Here is a 24652-nt window from a genome sequence, read left to right as displayed (position 1 = left end):
CGGAGAGAGCCTGACTCAGCTCGCCGTTTGCCGAATTTCTGCACGTCATCGTGTTATCGCACCAACCGCTCGCCATAAAGTCACGCGGAGCTCTTCACAAAAGCTAGTGGTTCGCGAATACTCCAGCCTGGCACAACAGAGAGCAGTATACTCTCCTGCAAACAGCGGGCTCCCTGTGTTGTCTTCTGACGCGACCATCACACAACACCAAAACAGGCAGCCATGACGGAGGCGCGGAAGATCGTCATCGCCAAGAGGTTCGAGGGAGAGCCGAAAGTAACCGACTTCAGGGTCGAGACGGAACGACTGCCAGCTCTGCAGGATGGACAAATGTTGTGTGAGACGACGTACATCAGCGTGGACCCCTACCAGCGGGTAGCCGCGATACGGCTACCCATTGGAAGCACCATGGTCGGTTCGCAGGTACCAAGCACAAATCACTCTAAACTATTTACTTCGACCAACAGAGCTGTCTCACAAAATGCCTTACTGATTTACCACAAAAAAATATATTTACATCCCTATAGGCTAAATAAGTAAGGCCTTATATATATATATATATATATATATATATATATATATATATATATATATATAGGTCGAACAACTTAGTCTATATATATATATATATATATATATATATATATATATATATATATATATATATATATATATATATATATATATCAAAAACCTTACTTATTTAGTCTATATATATTGTATACATAGTACAGCATATATAGGCTAAATAACTATGGCAGTATATATCTATATGAATATGTACAGAAACGCATTATATATATATATATATATATATATATATATATATACCTTGCTTACTCTATATACAAATTGCCTATATATATATAGGCTAAATTACTAAGGCAATATATATCTATATGTATGAATATACACAGTAAGTCATATATAACAAAGCCAATTTATATATATATATATATATATATATATATATATATATATATATATTATCCAACACAATCACTTGGTGATGTGGACACTAAGTCAGAGATTCTTCCACCTCTTCCAATCTTGAGCTTCCCATTCCCACTTCAATTCTGTTGTAATCTTTTAAGTCTTTGATCCATCTGACTGGTGGTCTGCCCTTGGCCTGTTTTTGGTAAATTGCGCTCCAGTCTAGTACTTGTTTTGACCACCTACAATCTTTTACTTTAGCGACATGACCAGCTCACTGCCTTTTTCAAGGTATTCATTCTTTACATTACGTCACTGACTTTTGTTATCTATGCTCCATCAACTGCTTTCTTTTCTGTCTCCCTCATTGACCTTTCCATTAGTTTTCTGACAATGGACTCATTTAATGGCCATATGTCACAGCTATAAGTTATTACTGCAATAAAAAATGGTCAATAACTATTTTATTCGGTCCGGTCGACATCTTGGACTTCATAAATGAGCTTGCCAACCTAATTTAATACGCCGAAATATTTCTGGTTACTTTGTCCCAGGAGAGGAATCTTTGGAGGGTCGCATTAAAGCAGTTAGAAAACTGATGAGCAACAATGAAGAAAAGAGTCCTCTGCAACATTATGCTCAGCACACTATAACTACTGGACCACCAGAAGGATCTTGATCGACAATGTCCCAGGGTGCAATCCTGTTTTCCAGCTCTCGCTGAATGAGGGTTCGTGCGGAATCACTACTTGCAGTAACTTTGGTCTCATCCGAGGAGATCACACGACTCCTTTCCTACGCTGTTGGTACCATTGTAACCCGTACTGCCAATGTGTCAGTGAAACCCAACGTACTAGCCGTCGATCAAAGAAACCATTCGTCATGCAGTCGCCGAGTCGGTGTGGAGCGTTGAGATTGCGTGCCCTGCTGTCCTGTTAAATATGGTTGCAACGGCACTCGCAGTTTGACGTGCGTCCATTATTGCCCGTGGTACAATGAAGTAGTCACCCGCTGTTGTAGTTGACCCTGATCGACCACATCCTCTCTTTCGGCCAGCAGTGCCTGCTATCCTGAACGCTCCCGATGCACACAAAACAACGCTTGGGCAGAACCGAACTCCTGGGCCAAACTGGTCACATTTCATTCTTCTTCCAATTTTCCGGTGATTCTTCCCCGTGTGACGTCGTCCATACGTTATCCGCAGGCCATATTGCAATAAATAAGACAATCTCAGGGTACCGAAACTGATCGGTGATTCACATACACTGCCCATCAGCGTTAGTCCTGATGTTCAGTTTGTCGCTGTCATTTCTTTTCCCGTTCTTTCAACTGCCTCGTGTCGTCACGTTGTCGTCACGCCAACTTTCTGCGCTCTAATTGGGGATCGTTTCAACATGCCGGTCCCTCAATTTCATTGGTTTCCACTAAGTGGTTAATGTGTCACTTTATCTAGCTCATCATTAAGTTTATCGCAGCAGTGTACACCTTCCGTAAATGCAGACAGGTCACCGATTCTTAACATTTCATTTGCGCCGCAACTTTATAGTGAACTCTGCGCACAATAAAAATGATGAAACGGTGAATACCATTAACAGATATGAAAGCAAGTCTTATGACTGGTTTGATGCGGCCCGAGACGAATTGCACTGCTGTCCCAATCTCTTCATCTCAGAGTAGCGCTTGCTCAATTATTTGCTGGATGTATTCCAGTCTATGTCCCCCTACACAATTTTTGTCCCTTACATCTCCCTCTAATACCATGGAAGTCACTTTCACTAGAAAACAATGCTTTGCTCCAAACGTACATTCTCAGAAGGTTCTTCCTCAAATAAACGCATATGTTTGATACTAGCAGACTTCTCTTGGCCAGGAATGCCCTTTTTCCAATGCTAGCCTGCTTTTCGTTTCCTCCTTGCTCCGTCCGTCATTGGTTATTTTGCTGCCCTATGAAGTAGAGTTCCTTAACTTTATCCACACCATGAGCGTCAGTGCTGATGTTCAATTTGTCGCTGTTATCATTTCTGGTACTTCTTATTACTTTCTTCGATTTACTCTCAATCCATATTCTGTACTCGTTAGACTGTTCATTCCACTTCAGATATCATTAATTCTACATCACTTTCACTCAATATGGCAATGTTATCAGCGAATCGTGTCATTGATATTCTTTCATCTTGAATTTCTGTTCCACTACTGAATTTTTCTGTTATTCCCATCATTACTTCTCCGATGTACACATTGAACAGTATGGGCGACAGACTACATTCCTGTGTCACACCCTGTTTAATCCGAGCACTTCGTTCTTGGTCGTCCACTCTTATTATTTCCTCTTGGCTCTTGTACATAGTGTATATTTCCCATCTCTCTCCATACCTTCCCTATATTCTTCAGAGAATTTCGCACACCAAGAACCATTTTACACTGTCGAATGCATTCTCTAGGTGGATCAAATCCAATGAACGTGATTTGAATTTTCTTTGGTCTTGCAACCGCAACGTCAGAATTGTCTTTCTCGTGCCCTTACCTTTTCCAAACTGATCGTCATCTAGCACATCTTCAACTTTCTTCTCCATTTTTATGCATATTATTCTCGTCAGCAACTTGAACGCTTGAGCTTTTAAGCTGATTATGCGATAATTCTCACGCTTGTTAGCTGTTGCTGCCTTCAGAATTGTGTGGTTGATATTTTTCCGAAAATCAGAAGGTATGTCGCCAGACTCATACATTCTACATACCAATGTACACTGCTGGCCATTAAAATTGCTACACCATGAAGAAATGCAGATGATAAACGGGTATTCATCGGACAAATATATTGTACTAGAACTGACATGTAATCACATTTTTACGCAATTTGGGTGCATAGATCCTGAGAAATCATAACCCAGAACAACTACCTCGGGCCGTAATTTGAGCAGGATAATGCACGATCGCATTCTATAGGTCCTGTACGGGCCTTTCTGGATACAGAAAGTGTTCGACTGCTGCCCTGGCCAGCACATTCTCCAGATCTTTCACCGACTGAAAACGTCTGGCCAATTGTGGCCGAGCAACTGGCTCGTCACAATACGCCAGTCACTACTCTCGATGAACTGTGGTATAGTGTGGAAACTGCATGGGCAGCTGTACCTGTACACGCCACCCAAGCTCTGTTTGACTCAATGCCCAGACGTATCCACGCCGTTATTACGGTCAGAGGTGGTTATCTGGGTACTAATTACTCAGGATCTATGCACCCAAATTGCGTGAAAATGTGATCACATGTATATATCCTCACTCACGTTCTAGAGTTTTCACCATTTCCAGTTACTTAGACGATCTAGTGAGACATTTACCGCATACGCAAAAAAGAATAAAAGGATCGTAATGACTTAACGCGTGATAAGTATGCAACACACCTAACGTACAGGTAACGCGGTGCAGATCTTAAGTGTCGAAGGTTACTAGGAAAACTGCCATAGCGTATTCATACTTACGATGGCATCTGTTGACAACAAGAAAGTATGATATACCTGAGTGTGTGCTGGCTCTGAGCACCATGAGACTTAACATCTGAGATCATCAGTCCCCTAGAACTTAGAACTATTTAAACCTAACTAACCTAAGGACATCACACACATCCATGCCCGAGGCGGGATTCAAACCTGCGACCGTAGCTGTCACGCAGTTCCAGACCGACGCGCCTAGAACCGCTCGGCCACAGCGGCTGAACAGAGTGTGTGCTACTTAGGAAGATAATATCTTCGGACATCCAAAACGTAATAATTGGAGAGTAATGTCTGAGTATTAAACACAACATTTAGATTGGTAGTATGATGTTGGATGTACCACTGGTCTAGGGGTCAGTCGGCTCCCTGGGAAGCGGACGTGCTCGAAGCTCTGTGCGGCGCACCTACAGCGGGTCGTTGTTTACTCGCGCAAGTAGTGGTATTGCACTGTAAATAGATCACCTCAAACGACGATGGCGTTTGCTTATATAAAGGAGCTGGCCTGTGTGGCCGAGCGGATCGAGGCGCTACAGTCTGGAACCGCGCGACAGCTACGGTCACAGGTTCGAATCCTGCCTCGGTTAAGCATGTGTGTTATGTCGTTAGGTTAGATAGGTTTAAGTAGTTCTAAGTTCTAGGGGACTGATGACCTTTGATGTTAAGTCCCATAGTGCTCAGAGCCATTTGAACCATTTTTTATAGAAAGACCATGATTAGATAACGCTCGATTCCCAGTACGCACGACCTAAGACGTAGGAAGTAGAGAGTTCCCTGCATGAAGTAATGCACGCCGATCCACAGGAACTTATCGGTATACGTCTTTCGATCGTCTCCAGCACACTTTACCTGAAACTTGTCGACGAAACAGCGTGTGAACGACTTCTTCGCCGGTCCACCGATGGATATCGTTTCCATCGCTCGGATGGCAACGTGGATGGAGTAACTGTCGACCATGCAGGACTCGGCGTTCGGAACATACGAATCTTCAAGCTGACGTTTGAAGTTCCGGCCACGCTTGTCGTGAACGCGCTACGGCCTTACAGGGAAGTACTAAGTCACGTTTAAGAAATGTGGCATACGTTCGAGACGTATCCTGTACTAAATGGAGTGCGTAAACATATCCCATCGTAAGGCTGTTGAGAGATCGTCATTTATGACGGTCAACCGCCGACTTGATCAGGGTGTGGGCAGGAATGGCATGTGCGCTCTGAAAGCCTGCAGAGACGTCTCGTCCAGATACCACGTGCAGACACGACGCCTACATCGCAACCGACAACGCTGCCTATTACATACGCTGAGGCAGCGCGGAACATGTCGGAAGCGGACGTTGTTCCGTTCCAGTTGCCGACCCCCGCGGTTCCAGTTTCCGCGCCCACGACGATGAAGCCTCCATCTGAACCGTCGCCGTGCTCGACAACAGCGACCATGTCTGCACCTCAGCCGTGTGAGGAAGGAGAGCATCAGCAAATCGGTTCGAGTTCGGACACGGAGATGCGGGAGGTGCCTACTGTTTGCCGTGATACACCGGACGCGGTCATGCGTTCCCGCAAGCAGAAGTCGGCCAAGCGACGAAAGATGAGATGGCTGTCTAAATGAAATGATTCTAGAGATGGTGACATGTTGCACGAGGATGAGAAAAATCCAACAGCGGTCAGGGCTGTGGACCTCACACCAACGGTTCCTGGATCGCTGCAAGAAACGTCCGCACAAGGACAAAGACAAGTTGACGATGCTCAGCTCACCGACGAGCCCTCTAGCGATTTTGCCGCTAAGACATCGGACGAAAGTCATGCGTCGCCTAACGTGCCACACCTCCAGCATGGTGATTGGGCGTCCGAGATGGAAAGAATGAAATCAGACTCGAGCGACGACCAGATGCCGCCGCCGGGCGTCAGGCCTTCATCTGCGCCGTGACTCTGCCACGCAAGTGGCCACAAAATGACTATACACGTTAGAGTGTAGAAAGTATGAGTCTGGCGACATACCATCTGACTTTCGGAAAAGCATCATCCACACAATTCCGAAGACGGCAAGAGCTGACAAGTGCGAGAATTATCGTACAATCAACTTAACAGATCGTTGCTGAGATAGAAGAATAGAGAAGAAATCTGAAGATGCTCTAGGTGACGATCAGTTTGGCTTTAGGAACAGTAAAGGCACGAGAGAGGCAATTCTGACGTTGCGGTTGATAATGTATTCAACACTAAAGAAAAATCAAGACACGTTCATAGGATTTGTCGACCTGGAAAAAGTGTTCCACAATGTAAAATGGTACAGGATGTTCGAAATTCTGAAAAACGTAAGGGTAAGCTATAGGGAGAGGCGGGTGATATACCGGGTGATCAAAAACTCAGTATAAATTTGAAAACTGAATAAATCATGGAATAATGTAGATAGAGAGGTAGAAATTGACATACATGTTTGGAATGATATGGAGTTTTATTAGAACCAAAAAAATACAAAAGTTCAAAAAATGTCCGACAGATGGCACTTCTGATCTGATCTGATCAGAATAGCAATAATTAGCATAAGAAAGTAAGACAAAGCAAAGATGATATTCTTTACATAAAATGTTCAATATGTCCACCATCATTTCTCAACAATAGCTGTAGTCGTGGAATAATGTTGTGAACCGCACTGTAAAGCATGTCCGGAGTTATGGTGAGGCATTGGCGTCGGATGTTGTCTTTCAGTATCCCTGAAGATGTCGGTCAATCACAATACACTTCCGACGTCAGGTAAGCCCAAAGCTAATAATCGCACTGACTGAGGTCTGGGGACCTGGGAGGCCAAGCATGACGAAAGTGGCGGCTGAGCACACGATCAGCACCAAACGACTCTCGCAAGAGGTCTGTCGGACATTTTGTGAACTTTGTTTTTGTTTTTTTGTTTTAATAAAACCTCATGTCATTCCAAACATGTGTGTCAATTTTTACCTCTCTATCTACATTATCCCGTGGTTTATTAAGTTTTCAAATTTATACTGACTTTTTGATCACCAAGTACAATATGTAAAACAGCCAAGAGGGAATAATAAGAACGGACGACCAACCAAGAGGTGCTCGTATTAGAAAAGGGTGTAAAATAAGGATGTAGCCTTTCTCCCCTATTGTTCAATCTTTAAATCGGGGAAACAATGATGTGAATAAAAGAAAAGTTCAGGAATGGAATTAAAATTCAAAGTGAAGGGATATCAATGATACGATTCGATGATGACATTGCTATTATGTGTGAAAGTGGAGAAGAATTACATGATCGGCTGGACGGAATGAACCGTCTAATGAGTACAAAGTATGAATTGAGAGGAAATCGAAGAAAGATGAAGATAATGAGAAGTAGTAGAAATGAGAACAGCGACAAACTTAACATCAGTTTGAACTTACGGAATTCTGCTACCTAAGCAATAAAATAACCAAATGGCGGACGCAGTAAGAAGGACATCAAAAGCAGACTAGCTATGACAGATAAGGCGTTCCTGGCCAAGGTTTAAGTCTGGTGATGTCGAATATCGGCCTCAATTTGAGGAAGACATTTCTGAGAGTGTACATCTGGAGTAGAGCATTGTATGGTTGTGAAACATGCACTGTGGAAAAACCGCTACAGAGGAGAATCGAAGAATTTCAGATGTGGTGCTACAGACGAATGTTGAAAATTAGGTGGACTGATAAGGTAAGGAACGAGGAAGTTCTACGCAGAATCGGAGAGGAAAGTAAATTGTGGAACACACTGATATGGAGAATGGACAGGATGACAGTACATCTGTTAATATATGAAAGAATGACTTCTATGGTACTAGAGGGAGTTGTAGAGGGCAAAAACTGTACAGAAAGACAGACTTGAACACATGCAGCAAATAATTGAAACGTAGGTTGCAAGTAGTACTCTGAGATGAAAAGGTTAGCACAGGAGAGGAATTCGTAGCGGGCCGCATCAAACCAGCCAGAAGACTGATGACAAACAAAAAAGTAGGATGGTTGAATAATCACTTCATGTTTTTTGCATCTCTGTTGTAACACTATCATATAGCAGGAAAAATTGGAGATACAGATATAGTTATCTCGATTTATATTTGCAGATACACATTCCGCAACGAATGCTTACCAAGCATTTGATAACAGGATTCTCACTGCTTGTTTCAATGTGTGTCGTCATCGTAAGGAAGTTATTCAAAAGTGTCGTCATTTGATAGTCTTCCAGGATAGCTTTCAGAAATTATCGGACGCTGCTATGAATTACTGAATTACCTTAGAATATTCCTGTCACAATGGTGACAATTGGTGTTACGTATAAGCTCTTATACATTTTCAATTTTATCGCCCATACTTCCTGACATTATTTAACTTGCGGATGCTTGATGCTTCAGTATACACCCAGTTAACCGATGTCTCGTTTTAGTATAGTTGGACCATAAATGTACTTTTTCACTGTTAGTTACAGTATCTTCTTATTGACTTTAGGTTTCTTATATTAACTGAACAGTTCATCGTCGTTTTCGTTTGTTTACAAGATTATACTCCAGATGTAAACCTCGAGAAAAGACTTCATAACACAGATTCACATTCCATGCAAATTCCGTTCTGAAACTCTTTAAGTGTTATTGCCAGTCTACTTTGTATATTGTCTCCACTTCCGCCACCGACCGTAATTCTGGTGAGCAAACGAAAGACCTCATCTATTAATTTTAGTACCTCACTTCCCAGTCTGATTCCACCCACACGTCCTGCTTTAATTACGCTAGTTTCTGCTAGTCCTAAGCCGGATTATCTTAAAAAAAGGAATTTTTCTCTTCATTTTGCGTCGTTTTACATAGCGCACTTGTGATTTCTCAGAAAATTATATCAGAAGCGCATTGCCTATTTAATTCACACGTGGTGTCAAGCGAGAGTTTTTAAACGAAGTGTTAAGGCTTTAACCAAAGTGTTAACGTACTGAACAGCATTGATGGATAGCCTGGTAATAAAAGAAAGTCCTGGGTTTTCTGGTGGGTAGGCATACAATGGATGATGGAAAATTGGATTCCTCCAGAATTAGGCGAGGCAAAGAAAATGATCCGACAACGTGTAACTTAACAGTTCATGTTCCTAGGCACCAAGACGTCCTTATACACTACTGGCCTTTAAAATTGCTACACCACGAAGATGACGTGCTACAGACGTGAAATTTAACCTACAGGAAGAAGATGCTGTGATACGCAAATGATTAGCTTTTCAGAGCATTCATACAAGGAATTCTTTTTGACATCATTTGCTGCACGTTAAAGGTGTGGCAGTGGAACTTGTAGCCCGTACCACCCTCTGACGGTGGAAGTTCAAGGTAGCTGAGAAGATGGGACACAACTACAGAGGTACTCGCAACAGCAACTTCATGAAATGAGTGGCCATGTTGAAACACGCATAATTAGTGGCCGTACCAGGGCTACCATTAGATATGGTCAGTATCTGAGTCCTCTAGGATAGTAAGAGCAACACGGTGACTGGTAGAATAACTGCCCAGCACTGGTACAATGTGTTGCAATCCATGGACTGTAGTGTGCAGGATATCCACTTGGTTGTAGAGTAGCCTCACTTTCTCTCGAGCGGACGTCTGGTCTCCTTGTGTAGAGTAGCAATCCTCATGAATGGAGCAGCATATAGGCTCTACCAAAGCACCTTATTCTGCAGGCTCTGGAGAGGCCTGCAGAAGAGCCATAGCTGAGGCCAGGGTGGACAACAATCTGGTACAGTCGGAGATTGGCTTCTAGAGTCCGCTCCCTGCTGCTGAAGAGCGGGTATAATGCTTTTATCAGCTTCTGCCCAATTTGGGTGACGTATTATGCACGTCGATGGAAGAGCAGCTTTATATCCATCAAGACACCTTGACAACTAGTATCCGTGGACCATGGGACCCAGACGTCTGTAACAGTGATGTTATAGCGGATGTTTAGGTGACATTGAAGGGAATCAGTGTGCTCTGGTTAATTTAACCAAATTCGACTGCGAGTCTTATATGATATCCTTCCACACTATGAAACTTTGGGGCGGAACGTGTGTGTCGTGGGTTGATGCACTCCAGAGCAAGGAACGCATCACGTGAACGTCGTACAGAAGTACATCTGATTCACGTATAGACAGAAACTCGTCACTAACAGTGAAGCACCATTCCAACCTCCAGCCGGCTGTTTGAGGACGCCAACGCACCCACGCTTGGCATGTCATGATGTCAGTAGTAGCCTCGCCAGAGTGCAGGTGATGTTAGTGCTGCTGCTATTGAGTAGTTCCCCGGGCAACATGTCACCAGAATGTTTCCGTGCATGGTTCTTGGTCAGCCTGTGCTACCGTCACAATACGACAATCTTGTCGTGCGCCTGTACTAGACAGACATCCAGAAGATGACCGACATTTTATGGAACATTCCACAGACAATTGCTGGAAGCTGCGACAGACATTTGATACTCTGTGTCCAACATGTACAGCAACCCTTTGATACGCCTGTCCATCTTCCTGCATGGCCACAGTGAAATCCCATTCAGATGGCTTAGTTTGTCCAACAGGACTATATGTACTCATCAGGAGAACACAGTAGTATCCTAGAATTGATTTTGAAAATACTGGGCAGCAGCGGTGGCCGAGCGGTTCTAGGCGCTACAATTTGGAACCGCGCGACCGCTACGGTCGCAGGTTCGAATCCTTCCTCGGGCATGGATGTATGGGATATCATTGGGTTAGTTAGGTTTACGTAGTTCTAAGTTCTAAGGGAGCGATGACCTCAGCAGTTAAGTTCCATAGTGCTCAGAGCCATTTGAACCATTTTGAAAATACTGTTCACCTCTAAACACAGCATAGTTACTACTTGCTCTGTCGAGGCACATCTCCTGGGCTCCATCTGATGATCAATGACCATGAAAAACGAATCAGCAACACTACAAGCCATCATTATGCAACTATGATACCCTCATCTCTCTAAAGACAGTTCCTGACGGTGATGAACTTTTTTTCTGGCAGTGTATCATCTAATATTTTAAAAGCCTACAGTCTTGTTGTTCTTGTTGTTGTGGTCTTCAGTCCTGAGACTGGTTTGATACATTCTCCATGCTACTCATTCCTGTGCAAGCTTTTTCACCTCCCAGTGGTTACTGCAACCTACATCCTTCTGAATCTGCTTAGTGTATTCATCTCTTGGTCTCCCTCTACAATTTCTGCCCTCCACGCTGCCACCAATGCTAAATTTGTGATCCCTTGATGCCTCAGAATATGTCCTACCAACCGGTCCCTTCTTCTTGTCAAGTTCTGCCACAAACTCCTCTTCTCCCCAATCCTCTTAAATACGTCCTCATTAGTTATGTGATCTACCTATGTAATCTTCAGCATTCTTCTGTAGCACCACATTTCGAAAGCTTCTATTCTCTTCTTGTCCGAACGGTCTTCTTAATCCATACATATTATAGAATATCGATGTATCTGTGTGTGTTTTTTCTTCCTAAACAACTTGACGGGCTTCAGTCAAACTTGCTACACATATCTCTTTCTGTCAGGCAACAGTAGGTGCGAGAGTAATAGCAACCTACCAATCATAGATCAGGAGATATGACGTTAGTAACAACGAGATGTCCGCAGCTCTTGGTCTTGCGGTCGTGTTCTCGCTTCCCGCGCACGGGGTCCCAGGTGCGACTACCGGCGGGGTCAGGAATTTTCTCTGCCTCGTGATGACTGAGTGTTTTTCTACATCTACATTTATACTCCGCAAGCCACCCAACGGTGTGTGGCGGAGGGCACTTTCCGTGCCATTGTCATTGCCTCCCTTTTCTGTTCCAGTCGCGTATGGTTTCGCGGAAAGAACGACTGTCTGAAAGCCTCCGTGCGCGTTCGAATCTCTCTAATTTTACATTCGTGATCTCCTCGGAAGGTATAAGTAGCGGGAAGCAATATATTCGATACCTCATCCAGAAATGCACCCTCTCGAAACCTGGCGAGCAAACTACACCGCGACGCAGAGCGCCTCTCTTGCAGAGTCTGCCACTTGAGTTTGCTAAACATCTCCGTAACACTATAACGGTTACCAAATAACCCTGTGATGAAGCGCGCCGCTCTTCTTTGGATCTTCTCTAAGTAAACCCGATCTGGTACGGATCCCACACTGATGAGCAATACTGAAGTATAGGTCGAACGAGTGTTTTGTAAGCCACCTCCTTTGATGGACTACATTTTCTAAGTACTCTCCCAATGAATCTCAACCTTGCACCCGCCTTACCAACAATTAATTTTATATGATCATTCCACTTCAAATCGTTCCGCACGCATACTCCCAGATATTTTACAGAAGTAACTGCTACCAGTGTTTGTTCCGCTATCATATAATCATACAATAAAGGATCCTTCTTTCTATGTATTCGCAATATATTACATTTGTCTATGTTAAGGGTCAGTTGCCACTCTCTGCACGAAGTGCCTATCCGCTGCAAATCTTCCTGCATTTCGCTGCAATTTTGTAATGCTGCAACTTCTCTGTATACTACAGCATCATCGGCGAAAAGCTGCATAGAATTTCCGACACTATCAACTAGGTCATTTATACATATTGTGAAAAGCAGTGGTCTCATAACACTCCCCTGTGGCAGGCCAGAGGTTACTTTAACGTCTGTAGACGTCTCTCCATTGATAACAACATGCTGTGTACTGTTTGCTAAAAATTCTTCAATCCAGCCACACAGCTGGTCTGATATTCCGTAGGCTCTTACTTTGTTTATCAGGCGACAGTGCGGAACTGTATCGAACGCCTTACGGAAATCAACGAAAATAGAATCTACCTGGGAGCCTGTATCTAATATTTTCTGGGCCTCATGAACAAATAAAGCGAGTTGGGTCTCACACGATCGCTGTTTCCGGAGTCTATGTTGATTCCTACCGAGTACATTCTGGGCTTCCAAAAACGGCATGATACTCGAGCAAAAAACATGTTCTAAAATTCTACAACAGATCGACGGCATAGATATAGGTCTATAGTTATGCGCATCTGCTCGACGACCCTTCTTGTAGACTGGGACTACCTGTGCTCTCTTCCAATCATTTGGAACCTTCCATTCCTCTAGAGACTTGCGGTACACGGCTGTTAGAAGGGGGGGGGGGGGGGGCAAGTTCTTTCGCGTACTCTGTGTGTTCTTCATCATCATTGACGCTTAAAGTCGCCAAAGTGGCATCAACTAAGAAGAACTTGCAATACGGCGGCCGAACTTCCCCGCATGGGGCCTCCCGGTCAAATATGTCATACGGTCATCATCATCACTTCTGTATTCGAAATAAATTTCTCAGACTGTATCCAAAGACGCCGGTAAATTCACATACATAATTATGTCATGACAGCACACAAAGCTGAGGAGATGCTTCACAAACACTTTTATGCATGATAAACTACACATTGTATATGATGTATAATTTTTTTACTTCTTTGCTACTGAATCTATTCGCAACACATTTTGCAGACCTACTCACATATGCTGCCGAATGTACCTAGAAAAATATATCATTACATGACACATATATCATGAGATACGACGTCACGAACACTGAGAGGCGTGAAAAATGTCGTACCACACATGAAGTTTTAACACAGTTATTCTTCACTACTAAGAATGTCCTAGAGTTAAGTCACCTTAAGAACATCCCACACACCAGGCAGTCTCTGTCAGAACCCAACGGCGAAGCACAAACGGCTGTCTGTAGAGCTATGTAGAGGCCTTGACATAGAGACGTTTACAGAATCATATGGTAAACAAACAAAGCAATTACGCCAGTCATACAGAAAGCCTATCATTTCCTAAAATTTTCACTGCACTTATATATTTGTGTACACTATTCATTTCTTTTGAACGATTGTTTCATAGTTTCACAGGCAGTTTCACAACTTCACGGTAAAGATTTTTTTATACTGCTCTAGAAAGAAAGTTAACTTCTTGTTTCTTTTCTAATAGAAAATTGAGGAAATGACCACCTGGGTGATGCTATTAATGTGATAACAACTAGATGAGTTAGTGGTTATTATTAGTTGTTACTGCAACTATATCATCTAGTTATTTCATTATATTGCGATAATGGCTATTAAAATTTATAACACATATTACAATATGCTGTGTCGCCCTCAGCTGTCGGTGTTGGGTCTCACGAGTGACAAAATTTCAGCTCTCACGCATCGTGGAGAGCCGTGCACCAGGGTACGCGGCAGGTCAATATGTGGTCGGCTTCTGGGGCTGGCGCGACCGCACGGTGGTTACCTTGGCAGACACCGGCAGCGACATCCTGCCGCCGATGCTGGTGCCGGACTACGGGGACCTTCCCATGTCGCTATCGCTGGGGGTGTTTGGCATGCCAGGAGCCACCGCCTACTTCGGACTGCTCGACATCTGCGACCCGAAGCCTGGAGAGACCCTGGTCGTCAGTGGCGCAGCGGGCGCTGTAGGGTCCATAGTCGGACAGATAGCTCGCATCAAGGGCTGCAAGGTCATCGGCATAGCAGGCTCTGACGCAAAGGTAATCCCGCAACGACCCACGCTCACTCGTCCACTGTCCGTCTCTCCCTGCCTGAGGCCGGGTTTTTATTTTTTATTGTTTTGATTGTTGTTTGGTACCTTTTACAAGTACCATGCCACCTAATTACTCAGCCAAGTTGCGTTTTCACGACATGAAATTATAAGTAACCAGAACATTAAACTTTATTCTAACAAGATTTAGCAATCTTGCAGCTCTAAAAAATTGTACACTTAAAACCAGTTAAAGTATGGAATACTTAAAATTAAGAAGATAGAAAATAGAACATTAGAAATAAAAAATATGTTGGGAATTAGAACGCCACTACTGGTGGTGTCGTGGAGGGAGTGTTTCAGAAAGTCATTGAGTCCCTCATTCCTGGACTGCCACCACCTTTTCTACCAAGCGAGGGGGCGCAATGGCTAGCACACTGGACTTGCATTCGGTAGGAGGACGGTTCAATCCCGCGTCCGGCCATCCTGATTTAGGTTTTCCATGATTTCCCTAAATCACTCCAGGAAAATTCCAGGATGCTTCCTTTGAAAGGGCACGGCCGGCTTCCTTCGCCGTCCTTCCCTAATCCGATGAGACCGAAGACCTTGCTGTCTGGTCTCTTCCCCCAAACAACCCAAAAGATAACCACCTTATCTACAACAGCACGCCATCGTAACTTAAAGATCTGAGCAATACTTTCAGGCACATGGTGTGACTCAGCATCTACTTTAGGATACAGCTTTTGCTGTCCTCTATTTCTACGTTTCTCTTTCAATCAAGTAGTAATGTCTTACAGCACCTTAGATGGACTGATAAGCTAAGGAATAAGGAGCACCTCCAGAAAATAGGCAAGGAACTGAATATGTGGAAAACACTGGTGACATGAAGGGGCAGTTATGACACCTGAGGATAACTTACATTAAATGCAGATGAATAGGAAAAAAATCCTGTAATGTTTGAATACTCCAATAGTAGTTTAGCGCTTGACACAGTCACGTTGATTAAATATTTGGGAGTAACATTGCAGAGCGATATGAAGTGGGACAAGCATGTAATGCCAATTGTGGGGAAGGCGGATAGTCGTTTTCGGTTCATTGGTAGAATTTTGGGAAGATATGGTTCATCTGTAAAAGGGGCCGCTTATAAAACATTAATACGATCTATACTTGAGTACTGCTCCAGGGATACCTATCAGGTCGGATTGAGGGGGGACGTAGAAGCAATTCAGAGGCGGGCTGCTAGATTTGTTACTGGTAGGTTTGATCATCACGCGAGTGTCACGAAAACGCTTCAGGAACTCGGGTGGGAGTCGCAAGAGGAAAGGAGGCGTTCTTTTCATGAATCGCTACTGAGGAAATTTAGAGAACCAGCATTTGAGACTGACTGCACTGAAATTTTACTTCCGCCAACTTACATTCGCGGAAAGACCACAAAGATAAGATAAGAGAGATTAGGGTTCGTACAAACGCATATAGGCAGTCATTTTTTCCTCGTTCTGTTTAGTAGTGGAACAGGGAGAGAAGATGCTAGTTGTGGTACGAGGTACCCTCCGCCACGCACCGTATGGTGGAATGCGGAGTGTGTACGTAGAGTAAATGTAGCAGAGGGCGCTGTAGAGGGTAAGAACTATAGAAGAAAAGAGAAATTAGAATATACCTACAAATAAATGAGGACATAGGCTGCTAGTCCTACTCTGTTGAGGGATGCTCTGGATACTATCCTAGATCATTTGTGTTTCTAGATGTATTCGTCTAGAAGGGTGATAATGGGACATAGGAACCAGTGTTTATCGTAATCCCAATCGTATGGACAGGTATCTTCGTGCATCAAGTTGTCATCCACCATGCCAACACAAACGGGATCTACATGTATTGGTAAGAAGAGCTTAAACATCTCAGTTGTAGTTTGACTCAATAAATGGATCATATAAAAACAGTGGCCTAGCAGAATGGTTATAAAGTCAATTATATCCGTCATGGTCGACAGGTTGGACTTCTGTGGAAACCAGCATACGATACAAGCAAATCAGTGGCGTTACTACCTTTCACGGATAGCATATATTCAAAAATAGAAATATTTTAAAAAGGTCCGATGTTAAAAGTGTATACCGTCCTCCAGCTAAGACTAGAGCTGTGGTTGGTCCAGTAAAGGACAATCCGGGTTTGAGGAATCTCGGTGTCTACAAAATTCCCTGCCATTGCGAGAAAGTGTGTATTGGACAAAAGACTGACTCGTGAAGCACCATCACCATACGCGTTTACTTCAGTCAGAAAAATATGCGGTTGTGGAAAATTGGCTTATTGGAGAACAAACTGTTGTGTGATGAGACACAAGTGGTTGTCCTGGGTCGCGTTATCGAAGCTATTGATATCTGGCTGTCTGACAGTGTTATAGACAAAGATAAGAAGTATCCTTTAAGAAGTAGTTGGAACCATCTTTTGTTGCCGGCCGGGGTGGCCGAGCGGTTCTAGGTGCTACAGTCTGGAAGCGCGCGACCGCTACGGTCGCAGGTTCGAATCCTGCCTCGGGCATGGGTGTGTCTGATGTCCTTAGGTTAGATAGGTTTAAGTAGTTCTAAGTTCTAAGGGACTCACGACATCAGAAATTGAGTCCCATAGTGCTCAGAGACATTTGAACCATTTTTGAACCTCTTTTGTCTGATATTAAAAAATAACGGTCTTTTTTGGTCATCAGAAGACGTCAGCAGAGTTCAGTATCGATTTATTGTTTCCGCGAGTGTTCACCATCGGTGCCCTGCTTGGGCTAAAGGGCAGCCACTTTCGCGCACGAGCGGTGGAGCCACGACTGGTGTATGAAGCAGCCCCCGCTGCCGTTTCATTTCAGTTTCAGCGAGTTAGCACGACGGCTTACTCAGCTGAAGCCTCGTATGCCGCTCAAATAATGTGCTGAGCTGCCATCATGTTCCGGCTGGAGACCCGATATGAATGTCGTCAATGCAGCATTGCAGAATGTCAATTATTAGAAAACAAACATATCCCTTGCTGGACGACATACCTGCAAGAATTAAACATGTATAATATACACTATTGGCCATTAAAATTGATACACAACGCAAAAGACGTGGTACAGAAGCGAAATGTAACCAACAGGAAGAAGATGCTGTGATATGCAAATGATTAGCTTTCCAGAGCATTCACACAAGGTTGGCGCCGGTGGGGACACCTACAACGTGCTGACATGAGGAAAGATTCCAACCGATGTCTCATACACAAACAGCAGTTGACCGGCGTTGCCTGGTGAAACGTTGTTGTGATGCTTCGTGTAAGGAGGATAAAGATCAGATTGTATCGGGACATTGCTGCTCGCGTTCGTCGAGATCCAATGACTGTTAGGAGAACATGGAATCGGTGGGATCAGGAGGGTAATACGGAACGCCGTGCTGGATCTACATCTACATGACTACTCTGCAATTCACATTTAAGTGCTTGGCAGAGGGTTCATCGAACCACAATCATACTATCTCTCTACTATTCCACTCCCGAACAGCGAGCGGGAAAAACGAACACCTAAACCTTTCTGTTCGAGCTCTGATTTCACTTATTTTATTTTGATGATCATTCCTACCTATGTAGGTTGGGCTCAACAAAATATTTACGCATTCGGAATGGCCTCGTATCACTAGCAGTCGAGATAACAGGCATCTTATCCGCATGGCTGTAACAGATCGTGCAGCCACATCTCGATCCCTGAGTCAACAAATGGGAACCTTTGAAAGACAACAACCATCTGCACGAACAGTTCGACGACGTTTGCAGCAGCATGGACTATAATGCTGCATTACAGACAGGAGCGCCTACGATGGTGTACTCAACGACTAACCTGAGTGCACAAAAGTCGAAACGTAATTTTTTCGGATGAGTCCACACTGGAAGCGTGTATTCGTCATCGCTATACTGGCATATCACCAGGCGTGATGGTAAAGGGTGCCACTGGTTACACGTCCCGGTCACCTCTTGTTCGCATTGACGGCACTTTGAACAGTGGACGTTACATTTCAGGTGTGTTACGACCCGTGGCTCTACTTTTCATTCGATCCCTGCGAAACCGTACATTTCAGAAAGATAATGCACGACCACACGTTGCAGGTTCTGCATGGGCCTTTCTGGATACAGAAAATGTTCGACTGCTGCCCTGGCAAGCACATGCTCCAGATCTCTCACCAACTGAAAACGTCTGGTCAATGGTGGCCGAGCAACTGGCTCGTCACAACACGCCAGTCACTACTCTTGATACACTGTGGTATCATGTTGAAGCTGCATGGGCAGCTGTACTTGCACACGCCATCCAAACTTTTTGAATCTATGCCCAAGCGTATCAAGGCCGTTATTAAGGCCAGAGGTGGTTGTTCTGAGTATTGATTTCTCAGGATCTACGCACCCAAATTGCGTGGTAATGTAATCACATGTCAGTTTTAGTATAATATATTTATCCAATGAATACCCACTTATCATCTGCATATCTTCTTGGTGTAGCAATTTTACTGGCCAGTAGTGTAAGTAAGATCATAAGGACGGCTGTAGGCGTTTCATTCTGTTATAGTAGTGAACGACCTTGGGGATCCAAGAGCTCCAGTGAGAAGAATCGACGTACAGAATGTTGGTGAATTGAGTTGAACCTTATACTGCGTTTCTGGCCGCAGGTGAAGTGGCTAAAGGAGGAGCTGGGTTTCGACGAGGCGATCAACTACAAGACGTCGGACGTGGAGAAGGCGGTAGCGTCGGCAGCGCCATCAGGCGTCGACGCCTACTTCGACAACGTGGGCGGAGCCGTGAGCCAAGCAGTTTTGGGCAACATGCGGCCCCGAGGCCGCGTCTGCCTCTGCGGCAGCATCTCGACGTACAACCAGGACAGCGTCCCCACGGCGCCCGTCGCCGAGACGCAGGTGCAGGACCGCCAGCTCAGGATGGAATGGATCAAGATGAGCTCCCGGTGGGGACGCCGGGACGGCGCCTTCGCGGAGATGGCACAGTGGATCAGGGAGGGCAAGCTCAAGTACAGAGAGACGGTGACCGACGGCTTCGAGAAGGCGCCGCAGGCCTTCGTCGGTATGATGAATGGGGAGAATTTGGGCAAGGCGGTCGTTAAAGTGTAACACGGCGCCGCTTCCCCGAATGTGAGATGCCTCAGCTCGCTCTATGCCAACAGCTTAGTGACCGTGAACATTACGAGACAAGAAACTTCCTGGCAGATTAAAACTGTGTGCCGGACCGAGATTCGAACTCGGAACCTTTGCCTTTTGCGGGCAAGTGCTCTACCAACTGAGCCACCCAAGTACGATTCACGCCCCGTCCCCACAGGGAGGTAGGAGACGAGGTACTGGCAGAAGTAAAGCTGTGAGGACGGGGCTGAGTCGAGCTTAGGTAGCTCAGCTGGTAGAGCACTTGCCCGCGAAAGGCAAAGGCCCGAGTTCGAGTCTCGGTCCGGCATATAATTTTAATCTGCCAAGAAGTTTTACACAGCGCACACTCCGCTGCAGAGTGAAAATCTCCTTCTGGAAACATCCCCCAGGCTGTGACTAAGCACGTCTCCACAATATCCATTCTTTCAGGAGTGCTGACTCTGCAAGGTTCGCAGGAGGGCTTCTCTAAAGTTTGGGAGGTAGGAGACGAGGTACTGGCAGAAGTAAAGCTGTGAGGACGGGGCTGAGTCGAGCTTAGGTAGCTCAGCTGGTAGAGCACTTACCCACGCAAGGAAAAGCTCCTGAGTTTGAATCTCGGTCCGGCACACAGTTTTAATCTGCCAGGAAGTTTCACCTAAGTGCACACTTCGGTGCAGAGTGAAAATCTCATTCTGATTATGAGACACGTTTGGTGCATCGAAAGTGCACTGATCGGAAAAACTATGTCTGACAAATGAAAGCTGGGACTTTTCTCTGACGTACCACAAGGCATGATGAATATACAGTACCACTTTCGCTGATATGCGGTAGGGAGCTTATGTTGAGCAGAAAGATACTGAACCATAATAAATTTATTAACGGTTCTAAATACTCTAATGAATTCATTTTCAAAGCAAAAATCCAAGAATAAAATTGACAGAGAAGGCTAAATTTCAACTACTGACTGATGGTTAACACCTCAGAAGGGCAACAATAGAAAATCACTGAAACATGGTGATCAAGGGAAGGTATGATTCGGTTACGATTGTGTACAGGGCCATAATCAGTTACTGTTAGTAGCCATTTACAGTTAGACACATTACACACATTTCTCTTTAAAACATTAACTCCAGACTCAACAATAAATAAAAAATTCCACATGTTATTGATACAGGAATAAACAACTGTGCAAATAATAGTGTTTTCAGTACATTACAATGTAGCAAATCATCAGAAAATACAGATACAAATAATGTTTAAAATTTTATTGCCAAGAATGGCAATAAAATTAAGACTTTTTAAGAACTCGCTGCAATTACAACTTACAGGTATTGAAACATTAAAAGGTAAGTGGCCAAAACCACAGCAGCAGTTATCAGACTCCAGGAATGGCAGTTAATAAGGTTTTAAGCCTTTCTGATGAAATATAAATATCTATTTATTTTTTTAAAGCAAATAACCACAATCACGACCAAAGGCCCTACACACCAGGAAATGCAATTATATAAAAAAAATTAGAAACCCGCCTTAAAAGAGTAAATACAAGCAAAATTTAATTAAAAGGAACAAGCAACTGACCACCAAACAGGTAAAATAAGGTGATCGTAACCTTGTAACACAACCCTTACACTGCTAGATTTATTCCATAAGGCGACCGGAACTGTTAACTAGACATATATACCTTTAATGTAGGCATTACAAGGTATGGTAATATATAATACAATAACAAAACTCAAGGATCAGTCACAGACATTGTTCCAGGAATCAACCTCTGAGACGTCTGGCAACAAACACTTTCGCGAGCGATGAGATAGGCACCAAAGAGTTACATTGACTTCACAAGATGCCTAGTGGCAGTCTAACGAATGATAATCTGGCTGCAGCTAGCTGACGTCCAACAAACCAAATGCAAGAATGGAACAACCCACCAAAGCTGGAACTGGCGGACTGCACTTCGCCCTCCAGAATACTGTGCTTAGAGCCCCTGGAACGAGAAAGGAATCACTACCACCGGAGTAGAAGAATCATAAACGTCCTGCAATCAAGAAAGCTGACAGAACTACACGCCTAACCGGACAGCAGTGGCAAGGCGAGGAAATGTACACTGCCGCTACATACACTGCAGGTTACTGGGGCATTACCGGCCACCGGGCAGGAAAAATATCGCTGGTTGAACTTAACAATTTGTAACAAGCTGAACGCAGTAAATAGTAATCAGAAGTCGAGGAAACCTAATCAGATCCGCCTTCCCCAAGCACTCCAGTGATAGCACTTCGCCTTTGCAGAACTACAAGCAGCAACACGAACCCAAGTCACTGGAGAATCGCAATATGTCACAATGGTGGAGGTTTTCTCTACTTTAACTAAAATGCACTCATCTTAAAGCCTGCCGGATCTGGTTTACGACGAGGTCGTACACCCTCGTGACCACAGCCCTTCCATCCAGCAGTCCATGCGTGCCGCAGCGGTAACCGAACTGGTCCACTCACACGCCCCGGGAAAACAACGATGCCGCCCCAAAAACAGGGCAACATTTCCTACATATCGATAACCCCTGCTGCTGCCACTAGCGGACAGGCAATGCTTGCGAAACGACTGGCCCCAGTCAACACGAGGAGAAGTCAAAAGATTATTAAAAGATACTTTTACACTACAAACGGCAGAACATATGGTCAAATGGTTATGTCACAGATATCAAACATCGACTATTGCCAGTAATTATCAAAAGGAGTATCGAAAGTCGTTGAAATTTATTGTGACAGAGGCTGGCAGAGGCGATGGCAGTAGCAATAATTCCTCCTTTTCTACCAAACTAGGACGGCTGTTGCCGCTACCACAGTTATAGAGACTTACATTACCAATCATAGTACTCAGGCATATTTAACAAGATCACATTTAACAAGAGATACGACCACTTATCTTGTAATCTATAGGCAAAGTGTTAATTATTTAGTAAAGCTTAACACACTACAAGTTCCTCTTTAGTCTTTTTTTCTCTATATGGACACAATTTAGTAAACAGCTCGAGCTCGTGATACCAGCCAACAGGTAACTATAGACATGCGTCAGAAGTAAGGTAGCGAGATTCAACAGTTTTCTCTTTCTATAAAGTACAATTCTTAAATCAGAAGAATTACATCTGCGTTATATACTCTTAAATCTAAAATCAATTTTGGGGTAGTAACAGTCACAAGCCCACACACACTGACAGAGCTGGACTGAAGTAGTACCAGGCAAAATCCTCATAAATAACACACTGATCTACATGACAATGGGCAACCAGGATACAGAGTTAAAATAGCCACCACACGACAGCAAGTGACGTGCACACTAATCGGATTCTCACTGTTGTTGTTGTTGCGGTCTTCAGTCCTGAGACTGGTTTGATGCAGCTCACTGTTATTTCTGTTATTTCTCATAAACTCCAGCTCCCATTGGCAAACGCCGAGAGAAGGATGCAACGAAGATTACTCGTAGTCGGAAAACCACGAGTATCATACAGCAGACGCCACCAAAGGTCACACCGGATTCCAACCCACCACCACAATGGACACAAACTACTTCAACTTCAATTTTTGTTTCTTTATTGTCATTTTACACCTTAGACAAGGTGGGCTGGCAGCGGCAACTTTACACTGCTCTTCAGTCACAGGCAGTATATAGAGAGAAAAACAATGAAGACACAGAATTAACATATCATAACGGTGGACAAAAAACAGACACAGAAAAAGAACATGAAGCCGTTCACACGCAAAGAAAAAACAAAGAAACTGTCAGCACTGTACACGAACACTGATGAGTAAGATGACACGTGAACGATGGAGCGTTGGCGGCGAAAAACACTGAAGCACAAACACGGCGGCACACACACAAAACCAATGGCGGTTATTTCCAGCGCGCTAATGTTCAGATGACGTCTGCGAGTCCGGGGAGAGGGGAGAGGGGAGAGGGGAGAGGGGAGAGGGGAGAGGGGAGATTGGAGAATGGAGAGGGGAGATGCCAGTGGCAGAGGTGATGGGGGGAGGGAAGAAGGTATGGGGGGTAGGGGAAGCTTGGGGGAGGAGGGGGAGGAAGGGAGGAGGGAGAGAAGGGAGAGAGAGTGCCCTTGGGAGAAACACAGGAAATGGAGGAGGATCAAAGTTGATAGGAGGGGTGGATGGAGGGGATGAGGGCATCACCAAGGAGGGGCAGCTGGTGGAAGCCACCTTGGGGGAGATTAAGGAGAGTGGAGAGATGGAGAGCAGGTGGGATGTGGGAATGCAGGAACGGCAGCTGATGGGAGGTGGGAGAGGATGGGAGAGACAAGTGGGTAAGGGGGATCAAGTTTACAGGAGGTGTAGAGGATCCATATCCGTGAAACATCAGTTGCACAGGACACATCAAATACTGGGTGTCCTGCCGAAGTAGCTTTTAACGAGTGATGTTCACTGTTGCGACCAACACTCGGCCCCTCCAAACCCGCAGTCAACAAAGGCACTACTGCAGACGCTCGGCCACACCAACACTCCGCCTCACTTGCGCTCTTCATCGGCCGTGTGACATTCTCCTCCTTTCTAGGTCGCTGCAGCCCTTAACTACCTTCTCCTCCCTCCTGCCCTCTACCAGCGACAGTAACGCTCCAA

At 44.5% G+C, this 24652-nt stretch overlaps 1 protein-coding gene across 1 annotated transcript; it reads left to right on the top strand.

Annotated features, from left to right (window-relative positions):
- The first annotated feature begins 107 nt into the window (after positions 1-107).
- LOC126282161 (prostaglandin reductase 1-like) lies at positions 108-21220 on the top strand. Its single transcript, XM_049981685.1, has 3 exons — positions 108-423; positions 14573-14920; positions 19572-21220. The coding sequence occupies exons 1-3, from the start codon at positions 223-225 to the stop codon at positions 20022-20024; spliced, it is 1002 nt and encodes a 333-aa protein (XP_049837642.1). The 5' UTR covers positions 108-222; the 3' UTR covers positions 20025-21220.
- The last annotated feature ends 3432 nt before the right edge of the window (positions 21221-24652 follow it).

The sequence above is a fragment of the Schistocerca gregaria genome, chromosome 1, assembly GCF_023897955.1.
Source record: "Schistocerca gregaria isolate iqSchGreg1 chromosome 1, iqSchGreg1.2, whole genome shotgun sequence".
In the NCBI taxonomy this organism is placed as follows: Eukaryota; Metazoa; Arthropoda; class Insecta; order Orthoptera; family Acrididae; genus Schistocerca; species Schistocerca gregaria.
This window is presented reverse-complemented; position numbering and strand designations above follow the sequence as displayed.

Bases quoted from the DNA above. Each gene is read 5' to 3' on its own strand.
- LOC126282161 (XM_049981685.1), top strand. From the start codon at position 223: ATGACGGAGGCGCGGAAGATCGTCATCGCCAAGAGGTTCGAGGGAGAG. The intron at 424-14,572 runs GTACCAAGCACA...ACAAAATTTCAG, and splicing joins GCACCATGGTCGGTTCGCAG to CTCTCACGCATCGTGGAGAG. The intron at 14,921-19,571 runs GTAATCCCGCAA...TTCTGGCCGCAG, and splicing joins TAGCAGGCTCTGACGCAAAG to GTGAAGTGGCTAAAGGAGGA.